Source organism: Rhipicephalus microplus, chromosome 9 (genome assembly GCF_043290135.1).
Source record: "Rhipicephalus microplus isolate Deutch F79 chromosome 9, USDA_Rmic, whole genome shotgun sequence".
NCBI lineage: Eukaryota > Metazoa > Arthropoda > Arachnida > Ixodida > Ixodidae > Rhipicephalus > Rhipicephalus microplus.
In genome coordinates, this window is record NC_134708.1 from 89,944,237 (window position 1) to 89,958,729 (window position 14,493).

Below are 14,493 nucleotides of genomic sequence, written 5' to 3' on the forward strand. Positions count from 1 at the left end.
CCGCTAAGCACGAGACAACAGGCTATAGCCCCTTTTTCTTCGTGTACGCACGACCGCCACGGCACACACTCGACACAGTTTTGCCATTCTCGGTGCACGAGAACCTCTCAGTCGCTGAAATCCTCTGCCTTGCAGAAGAGGCGCGTCGTATTGCTCGTCTACGCACTTTGGCATCACAGGAAAAATCGAAGGCACGCTATGACGTGCGCCACCGACCTGTAACTTACCATCAAGGTGACCTAGTGTGGCTCTGGACTCCAGTACGAAGACACGGGTTATGCCAAAACTTCTCGGCCACATATGACGGACCGTTTGTTGTTCTCAACAAAATCACTGAAGTCACCTACACAATAGCTCGCCTCAGTAGAAGGGGTAGAAGAGCCGCTGAAACCCAAGCAGTCCATGTCACTCGACTGGAGTTTTGCACAGGAAGGTGAATCAATCACCTCGCCCGGCGGGCTTCGTCTGCGAGGGGAGGAATGTTGCGCATGCCTAGGAAGAAAACGAAGATAGGTGAACATGCTGGCTGCCCCAAGCTGGAGAAAGAAGGAAGACGATGACACTGCGATCGTCAACCTGTTGGCCGCTCCGGCGCTTCTCTTGGCGACGAAAATAAGTGGCCCCTTCAGCCGTATACGTCCTGGTCCTCCTTGTGCGTAACAATATCTATAGCGTAAATTGTAACGTCTCACTTACTAAAAATTACAACACATTCACCTTCCCTCCGCAAGCTTCAGATAACATGGACTTCCAAGGTACGTGGGTTCTGCCGAATTTCACAATAGACCTGCTGAGTTAGAGGATTTATGTTTTTAAAGGCGGAACTCCTGGTTTAACATATCAAGAACGTGCTGTAAAGCGTGGGCCCTCATCAATATCTGCTGCCCATTTCAAATCTTTAGCAATTGTGAGGAAAGCAGTTCAGCAAGTACTGGAGTTCAGCCTATATTTGTTGTGTATTTGTGATGTGCTTGTTTTGTGGCAGAGCTGTTATGGTTGTTCCCTCCAGGCATAGCGAGACAGAATCGGAAAGGTATGTATATACAAAACGTACGCATATAGCAAACACCGCCACCTTGCGTACAGTATCAATTTTTATGAAAGGAAACACGCTTGTGCGTGAGCTGTGCGGTGTTTCGTGACGAGGGGAGTTGTTGAACGGAACAACCCCTTACAGTAGCATCAGGCATTGTTTATCGTCGTCGTGATCCATAACAGCTTTCGCTGTAAAATGAAGTAACAAATAGGCGTCACAGAATCTCAATAGTCGAACCATTTAGTCGCTGGGTGTTTACGACCTTATGGGCACCGTTCAGTCAAGTTTCTCCATCTGACTGCAGTGCCAGAATGCATAGCTTATAGCAGATAAAAAAAAGTTGGCTCCAAATATGCATGTTACACTGCAAATGCCGTCAAAAGACGATAGTCTTGTGTCCGGAGAGAGTGAAAAAAACGTTTATTTTATGTTCTGAGCAAGAAAGTTGGTGAATGGTATTCTGGAGGCGCTGCGTACGATCGCTGCGTACGATCAGTCCGGTAAAACTTTGTGCATTCACATAAGACAGCGAGTGAAATCGAGGACACGAGAAGACGTTTGTGGTGGTGTGATTTTCTTCTTGTGTCTCACCCCCGTATTTAGAAACGCTTCTCGACTCGACTTTCACCCTTCACTTCACAGAGTTGAGCACTGCACCGCTGCTCGGCTGAATATGATGCTGCGCTAGTCAAAAATTGCAGCAGAAAATGGCGGTATGCAGTGATTTGCCAGGCCTAGAGACGGCAATCTCATCCGCATTCTCAAGCGAAGGTGAAGCGTTGAGTGAAGGGACGTTCTAGAATACAGTGGTGAGTTTTCCCACCCTGTTTTTTTATAATATTACGTAAAAACTAAATCTTCTCTCTCTTATTTTTTGACTCCCTGCAATTACTTCCTTCTTGCTGTGACGCGCAACACATAAAGGGTAATATACTAAACAGAAGTATGCTTAGTTTGAACTTAAGCTCTAATATTACTACGTATAGCGCACATATTGTCTCGCGTGTTATTGTACTGATGGCGCGTGCTTTTCTGAGACAACATGCACGAGTAATTTAACTTAGTAAAGTGCTTGTCTGTATCTCTTCTCTGGTTTCCCGTCTTGAGTTCATGTTGTACGTACTTCATAATGCACGATGACTCCATTTCAATCGCCACAGTTTTGCGACTTTTATTGCCCCTCATGAATGTCGCCACGTTATACACAACGCTTTCTTCGAGAGAAATGAATTCGATAACTTTCTGATATCACTTCCTTCCTGTGACGCACAACACAAAACAGGTAATATAGTAAACGGAAATATGCTTAGTTTGAAGTGAGCGTGTGACGGTTCTTTGCATCTGTCGGAATAGTGGCTTGGTACTCCAGATTGTGCACAAGTTTTGTGACCACGACAGCTTTGCGAGCCGTTGCCATACCTCTGGTATTTCAAACAACGACGTGGGTTAGGTATGTATGGCCTGGTCGAAGTCTTTGTGTACTAGGTTTGAGTAGCTTCTGGCAGATTACTGGAAGCGAAGGTGAGTATTAGGTGTTTTGTTGGAGTTTCCAAGTTGTCTCTTCTGATGATGATTCTTTGTACAATGGTTAAATTCTGACTCATTAACCCCTCCAAAAGTTTCGCTTCAGTCAGGCCAAGCAAATCAGCGTCAGACCCCACTCCACGAGTTGTATTCATTGCTCTGTGTGGTGTTACAGTGATCGGAGTGTCCGAAACGTTGAAAGATTGTTTTTTTCCTTTGTTGTGTTAAAACTGTTTTTTTCTCGAACTCCGAGGAGGAGGTCTCCACCGGCCATTTTGGTAACTTTGTACTCGGCCCCAAGAGTTTCTGTAAGACACCTGGCTACTACAAAGGAAGATACAGTTCTGGCTTGCTTGCCACTTTTCTCACTTTGTATGACATGAAATTGGGGTACGTTTTCATTTGAACACTTGAAAAAAACCAATGTTTTCGGTGCGTACGCGGTTTAGGCGGTATCATCACTTAACAGAGGAAAAGCTCTATGCATGCCTGTTTGATTTTCTTCAGAAGCGTTGGCGTCCACCCACCACGCAGCCCAACGCAGAGACGCTTTATGTTGACGGATGCTGAAACCTGCAGACGCCAGCCGTATAACACTACTATAACCCGATGCGCCTAGACCAAGGCAAGTTATTCGCACAGCGTTAATAATAGCCGGCAGGAAGTTTGGAAGTGAACTGAATAGAGTAAAAGACAGGAGAGATAAAATGTGAGAGATAAGGACGAAGATGTGGGGACAGAGAGAGATAGGAAAAAGTGACTACCAATTTACCCTGGGTGGGTAAGCCCAGATGTGGCGTCTACGTGAAGCGAGTGACAAAGGGGTGTGGTACCTCTGCCTGGGGGCCTGAAAGGTCCAATCACTCGGCGTCGGCTAAACCACCAGAATCCTCTTTAACCTGGACACGGCTCAACCACGCACAGCTAGGCGTAGGAGAGGTCAAAACCCCCGTTAGCTCGGGTTCATGGTGTCATTACACACCAAACGCTTGCTTTCACAGACAACCCTGCGGGGACCACTTTTAAGACGGAAACGTGGCATATGTAAAATTAAACTAGACGTTCTGCGACACGATTGAGCTGAAAGTCGGAATCTTTTACCTGTCTATTTTCATCATAACTACATTTGCACATGCTACTTGAGAATCGAAATTAAAATTACCTGATTGAGTAGCAAGCGTAGCCAATTGACAAGAAAGCAACGGTTCTGAATGCGGAACATGTGTTTATTGCTACGTTGTAAGTGATTACAGAAAATAAGTTGACGCCTAGCTCCTATCTATGAGGCATTCACTAGCGTGGCATGGTCATATTCTTACAGTCCGGCCGGTAAGTAAATACGCCACTTCCAGCTACACGACGAAAGTGGCTTCCACAGTGTCGATCAGGAACCGTGGCAATGTAAGCGTTTCGAACGCGAAGTTCGTAATATGTCACTCCATCTAAGAAAGAAAGAAAAAAAACGTAAAGAAAAAACTAAACGAACGCAGCCACAGTCGTGCCTCATAAAACATCCAAATTGATTTGTGAATTGATTGAAGGTGTCAATCCATTTATTGTCGTCTGGAAAAAGTATACAGAGCAAACAAAAAACCCTAGTGAACGACTTAAGGAGCATCACTACAGCATACCTATATACATCAGGGGCCATATAGGCCCCTGTTGCAGGGATTGTGGATGTAAGCAATTGTTTTCCAAAAACAGTACTAGGAAAAACAAAGAAAGAAAAAATCAAGAATAATGGAAGCAGTAGAAATAAAATATATCAACTGACTGATACGGCTGATACATGAAATGGTTAAAACATGTCTTCTTTAAACGTTTCACAAAAAGAAATTGATTACTTGAACCGTAGTTGACATGCATAGTGCATGATTGTGGCGCTCCGCATTGAGGCACACGAAAAAGAAATAGCGGCTCCAGGCAGCGTTGTCTTTGGCCGTCGAGTCTATTCCGCCAAGCAACGAGCAAAAGTCACCAATTCTCTTCAAACTCAGCAAAGAAACGTTGCCACTTTAGATATATGTGGCGTAACTATACTAATGACTATCGCAGATTATGTATAGCCCCGTATATACAGTACAGTTTAGAGCTCCAAAATCAATTGGACTATATTCATTGCCAGTCTTCTCACGAAGTTCCCCATATGAGAGCTTGGGGTGCCTCGTTCTATGACTAGCCATGAGGCTCGATTGGTGGCGGAAGAGTTACCACTTGTTATGAGTGGAGCGTTCATGATATCCCTTTGTTGCAATGCGCTCATTTGAAAGCCGAAACTGTGGTTATTTTTTAGTTAAAAGCTTCAAAGTTGCTTGTAGTCAGTTTGAAATCCATATGGACCCATAAAAATGTTTATTAAAAGTATCTCAAAAGAAGTCCTGAAAAAGCTAATCGTTACTGATTATTGTACCTTTGGGTGTGAAGTAATATAGTACCGGGTGACACTGCCCATTTACTATAGTTCCTCTGCATGCAAAAATTCGATGCTTCAAAGCATAAAAATGAACGAATAGGCTGAATTCTATGAAGCAATTGTTAGTACTGTGCACACTCAACGAGAACAGTGAAAAATACCTGACAAAGAATTACCATATTGCACACGCGCCACGTGTCTCCTTAGCTTTCGTGAATACCCCTAAGAACAATATCCCATTCAATTTTCCTGGCATCACGGAAGGAACACTATTCGTAAATGCTGGAAAACCCAGAACAGCCAATCATTCTTTGGCGAATAACTTTCCTCCAAAAAAGGAAATTCGTAGACGCCTTTTATTGTACGCCAAGGCCACATTTAATACATAAAGGAAACTATGAAAGATCATGCTTCATCCTATTGCAAAATTACAGGTTAGTCAAGGTTACATGACAAAAGGTTCTTTCTGCTTCGGCATTTTAGATCGGAAGTATCTCAATTCCGATGGCTCCAGCGGTGATTGTTGAGAAAGGGACACCAAGAGACACCAGGAGTGTGTCTGAATGCTATCAGACCTATGTCACGTAGTAAAGTGTGGGGTGTTATCTGCTTAGCGGACACTTGTTGGCGTATATTACCGAGCGCAGGTAATGCCAAGAAAATGTACACCAAGACCGGAGCAGTGGAAGGCTGCGCTGTCCTGCTCTAAGCCATAAGAACAGCTCAAGCTGATCCACAGAGCTTCTACGATGGCAACGACCCCAGGGGCCCTCGACTGAAGGCTCCACCTTCACCGGAAAAAAATATTTGTATTAAAGTATTGCATTCATGCTCAATTCTAGTGCCTGATGCGATAAGTTTGTGTTGATTTAGTGTCAGTTGTAGTTAATATTTAACGAAGCAGTGGCTACAAGAGAGGGATGGCATGTGTTGTCTTCCTGGATGTGCACGCTAGAACAATGGAACTGAATCTTTCGAACGCACTCCGTAACGTTCCCATTGCGTGCACCACGCTTTGTGAGTAGTCAAGCTCATATTAAACATTCGCTTCTGTAAATATTTTTCAGGGTTGTTCTCAGAAGCAAGCTTTTTGGTCTGCCCGCTAGGTATGAAAATGAATTCTGCATATCAAACTTAGGGTACTGCAGCAGCGACGAAGTCGGCAAGCTATTCAGAAAAGTTGGAGTCATGGTAAGAACATGCGGCCCAATTGTCGTTTAGCCAGTGAAGATGTCAAGCTTGAAATAGGCTTAACACACCTCAAGAACTCAGTCTACAACACACCCGGCTCGCTGCACGCTCAGCATCCAGCTCACTTACATTTTGCTGAGAGGTTGCTGGCAGACACCCTTGTATGTTCGGGCTTTCAGTTAAATAAGAAAATGGCGCATGTAGTGAATTGCACGTAACGTTCGTTTTCTACTGACAAGTCCAGAACCGAGAAAATACAACAAAAAAACTGTTGCCAATTGTTTGGCAAGACAATGACCTAATCACTTGAATTTCGCGATGGCGTCATTCGTACTTTTTGTCAACACTATCAAAATTTCCAATCAGGCAAAAAGTAGCCACTTGTGCCAAGCATAACAACATATTGTCACAAAGACACAGGCACGCAGGTACAAAATAGGGCGTTTACTTTCGCAACCCAAGGGCCAGAAAACCGAACACCAGAGCACGCGCACACTGAACTACTTCGTTGTCCTCTTCAGAGGCTGGCTACTCTAGTTGCCAGCCTACCTTGCGTCAATTCCCCCCCCCCCCCCTTTCAAGAGAGACCGTCCCGGTCGATTGTCTGAGATGCTAGAGGTGGCCATGAAAGAAACAAAATGATCACGTCAATGGAAAAAAAAAGCCCACGCTGTTGTAGATAATAAGGAAAAAGTTCGAAGTGTTCATAACTCGCGGGCGTGGTACGGTTTTATCCGTACTACATGGACTACTCCTGGACGTGGACGTCTTCGGTTTAAACTGGTGTCGGAGCTTTGGGGAACTACCTCGTAATTTACGTCACTTAGGCAGCGCAAAACTTCGTAAGGGCCAAAGTAGCGCCGCAATAGCTTCTCCGAAAGCCCACGATGTCGAACTGGTGTCCACACCCATACATAGTCACCTGGTTGATAGTGGACGCTCCTTCGGCCTTGGTTGTAACGGCAAGCGTCGATATCTTGCTGTGCGCGAATGCGGTTCCGCGCAAGCTGGCTGGCCTCTTCGGCTTTCTCAACGAAGTCGTCAACGCTGTCATTTCCGCTGTTGTCCTGGTCTACGGGGAGCATAGCGTCTAACGGTGTTGTGACGCGACGGCCATAAACAAGCTCGAATGGTGTTAGGTCTGTGGTCTCTTGCACAGCGGTGTTATAAGCAAACGTGACGTACGGCAAAATTTCATCCCACGTTTTGTGCTCTACATCAACATACATAGATAGCATGTCGGCCATTGTTTTGTTTAACCTCTCCGTCAAGCCGTTTGTTTGGGGATGATAAGCTGTTGTTTTCCGGTGGTTGGTGTCTTGTTGGTGACTTGTTGCAATAACTCTGCCGTAAATCCGTAAATGCTGCTCCGCGATCGGTTATGAGAACAGCAGGTGCACCATGGCGCAAAACAATGTCGTGGACAAAGAATCTGGCGACTTCAACTGCAGTTCCCTTAGGCACAGCTTTGGTTTCTGCATAGCGAGTCAGATAGTCGGTCGCGACAATTATCCACTTATTTTCTGAGGATGACGTAGGGAAGGGACCAAGAAGATCCATTCCTACTTACTGAAATGGTGCTCGAGGTAGATCTAAAGGTTGGAGCAAACCGGTTGGCTTTGCGGGTGGGACTTTATGCCTCTGACAGTCAGGGCAAGTGCGGACATAGCGCTGAACGGACGAATACAGCTGTGGCCAGTAGTACTTCTGTCGGATGCGCGCTAATGTCCTAGCAAAGCCTAAGTGACCGGCCGACGGATCGTCGTGGCACGCCTGCAAAACTTCCTCACGCAGTGCCATTGGAACGGCGAGAAGGAAAGTTTCCTGACTGCTCTCAAGATTTCTCTTGTAGAGAACATTGTTCCGCAGACAATACGTAGTCAAACCACGCGAGAGTCGGCGTGGGACGATAACGTCTTCTCCTTGAAGATGCTGGATGATAGGAAGTAGCTCAGTGTCCTCACGTTGAAGCTCAGCCATCCGCACCACATCGACGATGCCAAGAAACGGTAAATCGTGTTCAGTGTCAGATGACGTCGGGGCAATAGGAGCACGAGACAGGCAGTCAGCATCTGTATGCTCATGTCCTGATCGGTAGACCACTGTTATGTCGTACTCTTGAAGGCGGAGGCTCCAGCGGGCGAGGCGGCCTGATGGATCCCGTAGATTGGCAAGCCAACAGAACGAATGGTGGTCACTGACCGCTCGAAATGGCTGGCCATATAGGTAGGGTCGAAACTTGCTAATGACCCAAACGACTGCTAGGTACTCTTTTTCGGTGGTAGAGTAATTAGCCTCTGCTTTTGTGAGACTGCGGCTCGCGTAAGCGATCACACGCTCTGCGCCGTTCTGCCATTGAACTAGAATAGCTCCGATTCCAACGTTGCTGGCGTCTGTGTGGATCTCGGTGTCGGCAGACTCGTCGAAATGTGCCAGCACTGGAGCTGTCTGCAGTCGATTGCGCAGCCCTACGAAGGCTTTTTGTTGTTCTTCCGTCCATATAAAAGGTACATCTGGCCGTGTCAGTCTTGTAAGAGGTTCCGCAATTTTCGAAAATCCTTCGACAATCTATAAACCCAGAAAAATTACACCCAGTACTTGTAAATGCATGAAATTTTAAGTGTACCCCTTTCTGTTATAGCGTCTTATATTGGTTGCCTTTTTTCCCAAAAATTGTTTGTTTGTAAACACCCAAGTGTGCATCTATTCTGTACTTCATAAACAACCACTAGAATGTTATTTTCTTTTCTTTTTTCTTTCAATCATACGTGAGCACCGTATGGAGCTTGGTGTGCCATTGTTTCTGCTGCCTTGTACAAATGGGAGGTGGGGCTAGTCAAGCTGCTATAGCGCAGCTTTTTTCCTACTTTCCATGCCACAATTGTTTCTTGTTTTGTGTAAATCATGGTGTATCGTTGTGGTGAAATAAATTTCAACTTTCAACTTTCAACTTTCAAAACGGCGGTAGTACGCACAGAGTCCGAGACATCGCTGAACAGCCTTTTTGTCTCCAGGACGAGGGAAATCGGCAACGGCAGCCAACTTTTCCGGATCTGGTCGAACACCCCCCGGACTAACCACGTGGCCGAGAAACTTGAGTTCCTGATAGCCGAAGTAGCACTTTTCGGGCTTGATGGTAAGGTTCGCTCTCCTTATTGCAGTGAGGACACTTTTTAGCCTTGAAAGATGGTGGTCAAATGTGGTTGAAAACACAACGACATCATCCAAGTATACAAGACATGTCTGCCACTTTAGTCCAGCTAGTACAGTATCCATCATGCGTTGAAACGTGGCGGGAGCGGAACAGAGACAGAAAGGCAGCACTTTAAATTCGTAGAGCCCGTCAGGCGTCACGAACGCAGTTTTCTCACGGTCGCCCTCGTCAACTTCAATTTGCCAGTACCCTGACTTGAGATCTAGTGATGTGAAGAACTGGCCGTGGCGTAGACGGTCTAAGGCGTCATCAATTCGTGGCAGGGGCAAAACTTCGCGTTTCGTGACTTTGTTAAGCCGTCGATAGTCGACGCAGAAGCGTAGTATGTTGTCTTTTTTCTTTACTAAGACAACAGGTGACGCCCACGGACTTGTCAAGGGTTGGATGACGTCATCATTCAGCATTGCTTGAACTTGATGCTTAATCACCTCTCTTTCCTTCGGGGACACACGGTATGGATGTTGGCGAAGAGGCCGCGCCGACTCCTCGGTAACAATGCGGTGTTTTGTAACGGTGGTAGGCTGAACTTTCGATGCTGTGGAGAAGCAGTCCGAGAATTCCCTCACAAGGTTTAGCAGCCGCTCTTTTCGTGAATTTGGCAAGTCTGAATTAACGTGAATGCGGCTTCCCATGTCAGCACAAGCTTTTGCATGCGGTGAAGTCGTATCCAATGAGCCGATATCGAAAAAGTCGGCGATTTCACTGAGGAAAGCGACAGTAGTCCCTCTAGGAACGTGCTGAAACTCATTGCTGAAGTTGGTCAGCAGAACTCGAGGGCGTTTATTCTCTAACCGAACAAGGCATCGGGCTATACATACGTTTCGTTTGAGCAGCAGCGGGATATTTGCCTCAGCAATACCTTCATAGTCGTTGAATTCGTCAAAAACGTCGCAGGCTACCAAGGTGAACACGCTACTCTTCGGTGGTAACGGGACGTCATCGTCAACAATTCTCAAAGCATTGACGTAACTGCCGTGAGGGTTGCGCGCTAAAGCGTGTGCCGTAGAAAACGTCATTTGCGACTGTTGCAAATCAATCACGGCTCCATTATCACGCAGAAAGTCCAGTCCGAGAATTAGGTCCCTCGAGCAACTCGGCAGTATTACAAAATCTCCGAGATACGTAAATCCGTGAATACTAACTCGCGCTGTGCACCGCCCCACCGGAGTAAGAAGATGGCCTCCTGCCGTACGTATCTGCGACCCAGCCCACTGGGTAGAAACCTTCTTCAGCCTGCAGGCAAGACCCATGCTCATAACGAAAGTGTCTGCTCCAGTGTCAATTAGCGTCATTACTTCTTCGTCGTCCACAGTTACCGCAATGTTTGATGTCACCACTCTTCGCATCACGTTTGACTGCGTCTGTACACCTTTTGCTGCTGTCGCTGTCGTCGTAGTGGAGGATCTTCCGTAAAAACAGCGTCAGCGGCCTCACCTCCGGAGGTCGCTGAACTCAGTTTTCCCGACTTGCAGGACTGGGTGAACGGCGTCTTGGAGCGCCGCGTGAATAGGCTGGGCTTGGTGACCTGTAGCAAGCAGGCGACGACGAGCGAGGCTGTTGTGACCGATGTTCGATACTGCGACGATTAGAGATAAAACTCTCTATTTCCTGTGGTCGCTCGCCAGGTCGTGGACGAGGGGCATTAGGCGAAAATCCACAGAGACCCACACGACGGTATGGACATGTTCGGTAGGCGTGTCCGGCTTCCCCGCAGTGGAAACAAAGGGGCCTGTGGTCGGGTGTACGCCAGATTTCACTCTTTCTCGGTCTTGCTTCGGCGATCAACGGTGAGCTGCGAGGGCGGAAGCCAACCTCCATTTGCTGAGCGTGTCGCTCATTAAGGTGAAATACGCTGGTTGAACTGCACGATGGAGGACGTCGCACTGCTTCCGCGTAGCTCATCTCGACGCAGTGCCTCTGTTGTGGCGCCTCGGATGGTTGGGGAGCGTGAACGGCTTGCCGTAGCTCGGCGCGTACCATCTCCGCAATGAAGAGCTGCTCTGCAGGTGAAGCAGTCACCTGCATCTTTTGTAGCTCTTCCTTAATGAGAGCTCTGATAAGCTCTCGCAACGCGCTGATGTCAATGCCGAGAGTGACAGAAATGACCTCACTTGGGTTTACACCACGGTTATACTGCCTGGCACGCTGTTGAAGGGCCCTCCCCATGGCAGTGGCTTCTTCATGGAACTCCGCAAGTGTCGCAGGCGGGTTTCGAATCAGGCCGGCAAAAATCTCTTCTTTGACACCACGCATTAGGTGGCGAACTTTCTTGGATTCGGACATAGAGGGCTCCGCACGCTTGAAAAGCCGATCCATGTCCTCTACGTAGGTCGTCACCCTTTCGTTAGGGCCTTGAATCCTTGCCTCTATAGCACGCTCCGCTGTCTCTTTCCTGTCCTCTCGGGCAAATGCCTTGAGGAACTGCCGTTGAAACTCATCCCATGACGTAAGCGCTGCTTCATGGTTCTCAAACCACGTTTTCGCGGAGTCCTCCAGGAAGCAGTACACACAGCGTAGCTTACGCTCTGGGGTCCAATCGTTGATGACGGCGACCCGGTTGAAATGCTCGAGCCAGTCGTCGGCATCTTCAAAAGCAGCTCCGTGAAATGTCTTCGGCGTCTTGGGCTGGTTGATAACCAGGTGCGCTGGTGCTGGCGTGGTGACGTTAGGCGGTGTTTGATTCATAGTCCTCTGACGTTCAGGCAGCAAACCGTGCTGTGGCTCGAGTCCCTGAAGACGACGGCTGGAACGTACGTGCACAGGGGTAAGCTCGGCTGAGATACTCGATGGACTTGCGTCAGGGGTGCTCTCAGGGGACCGTATCATCTACCGTACCCAGCACTTCCACCAGAAAAAGTCACAAAGACACAGGCACGCAGGTACAAAATAGGGCGTTTACTTTCGCAACCCAAGGGCCAGAAAACCGAACATCAGTGCACGCGCACACAGAACTACTTCGTTGTCCTCTTCAGAGGCTGGCTACTATAGTTGCCAGCCTACCTTGCGTCAATATCACCTTATTTGATTTTTCAGTATTTTAGCGTCGATATATACATGTGCTCACATATGAAAAAAATGAAAATCAGTTCTAAGTCAGCTCTGTTGTCATCCTTTTTTATGTTTTGTGCACAAGTGACTGGAATTAGAAAAATGCCGCATGTACTGAATTGCGCGTAAAGTTCGTATTCTACTGACAAGTCCAGAACTGAGAAAATACAAAAAACTGTTACCAATTGTTTGGGTAGACAATGAACTAATCACCTCGAATTCGCGATGGCGCCATTCATACTTTTTCTCACCCCTACCAAAATTTCCAAACCAGCAAAAAGTAGTCACTAGTGACAAGCGTATCAAATATTCACTTTATTTGCTTTTTTTAGTGTTTTAGCGTCGATAAATACATGTGCCCATATGTGAAAAAATTAAAATCAGTTCTAAGCCAGCTCTCGTGTCATGCTTTTTTTGTTGAGTTTCCGAGTGAGTTTCGCGCTGTTTTAGTTTTTCTATTGTAAGCATGAACCAACTAGCCGATGTCTCAACCCTAACACTAATTTCGCGGCAGTGACAACTTCAATTTCGTTCACAATTTTTAGCGTTTGTGTTGCAAATTTGCACTGAACTTAACAATAGAATGCTTCGCCTGAGTAAGCCATAGTGATGTAAGTAGCCACGGAGTGTTTTGCAATATATTGAAATGATCCTATGTAGGACTGAAAAAAGTAAACCATGAAGCATACTCCCTGCTGGATGGATCATCACAACACCACACGATGCATCTTTAGCCATGTAGAGCAATGTTTCTGTGCAAAGAAGTCTCGGTCCTAAGTCTGAAAAATGAAAGCAGTCTGGCTAAAATCATAAGCATTATGAACACTTCAGGCAATTATTACATAAGGAGATTGTGAAACCTCACAAAATGAAAATTGTCGTGATAATTGCAGTTGCCTTCTCTTATTCCGTACATACGTCTTTTTGCATGTAACGCAATGTTTTAAAGGTGAAGAAAAAGCTTTGCATTTTATAATAACATTTCGCAGCCTATCGTTGCGATACCTCTGCAGAAGACTGACACATGCTGAGTGAACATCAGTTTGTATACCTTTAATAATTAGCAGTGATTGCTGCCGACATCAGGATTCTTGTATTGTCGCAGAAAAGGGTATGGAGACCTACATCACCGTAAGAGGAAGATTTGTAAAATTTCATCAACCGGTCAGAATGGCATGTTAATTTCATTCCCAGTCACATATATTTTCATATACTTTGTGTGAAGATCAAAGTATACTATTTTGATATGCGGTGAAATAAAATCGGCTGATTATTGGCTACATTATGTTTACAGTTCTTGGGGTTGTGCCATCTTGCCAAAAACAGGAGGCACTCTCTGATGACGAATCTCAGAAGCATAAAATTTATTAACACAGCATGAGAGAGAAAGAACTTCTTAAGAAAAATTATTTGATAGCGAGATTCACCAGTACTTCAACGACGTATTTCCGTCACAAAAGTGACGTTCGAAAAATTCGCTAGATCAGAAGACAAAGAAAAAATCTGTCAATTGGAGTTCGAACCCGTGACCTCTGGATCTGCGACAACAGATGCTACGCAGGTTGTCGATTGTACTGAGGTCGCATACTTTGTAGTTGTATGAAAACCGACTTTTATATCTGCACATGTCTCCTCACAGCATTCTTGGTATAATGAAGGAAGGCACCATGACTATGACTTCCATGGTCAGTTTTTTCAACGCGTCGTGTCTGGGTGTCCATCCCATTCAGCACGTTTATAATAGAAAAATTTCAATTTCGTCATAGCCAAAAACACCCCCAGGTGGTGACCCTACTCCAAACGTCGAGGTTACTGATATAATCCATTCATATTGTTACGTGGAAAATAACAGTAGTCAGTCCGCAGCCAGAACGCAGCTCACCGACAACGTCCACTTCTTCACCCTCAGTCTGAGGCACCTTTCTTTGGTATGTCCCACTATTCCCTGTTTCATTCAGCCGAAATCACGTAACACAACCCCCGGCAGCAAAAGCGCCGACCCGGCGAGCTTACAGGGCTACAGCAGGAGCAGTGATGTAACGCTTGAGCCTTGATACGCCTTGATGT

The 14,493-nt window shown here is 46.3% G+C and overlaps 1 protein-coding gene across 2 annotated transcripts in view; it reads right to left on the reverse strand.

Annotated features, from left to right (window-relative positions):
* Positions 1 to 3,765: 3,765 nt before the first annotated feature.
* LOC119165555 (uncharacterized) overlaps positions 3,766 to 14,493 on the reverse strand; it is a 40,521-nt gene continuing 29,793 nt past the window's right edge. For both annotated transcript variants that reach the window (XM_075874054.1, XM_037417697.2), the window contains 2 exons: positions 13,116 to 13,205; positions 3,766 to 4,002 (listed from right to left, as the gene is read on the reverse strand). In XM_075874054.1, coding sequence (XP_075730169.1) covers positions 3,854 to 4,002; positions 13,116 to 13,205 — 239 coding nt within the window. In that variant the 3' untranslated portion in view covers positions 3,766 to 3,853. The remainder of the gene's footprint in view (positions 4,003 to 13,115; positions 13,206 to 14,493) is intronic.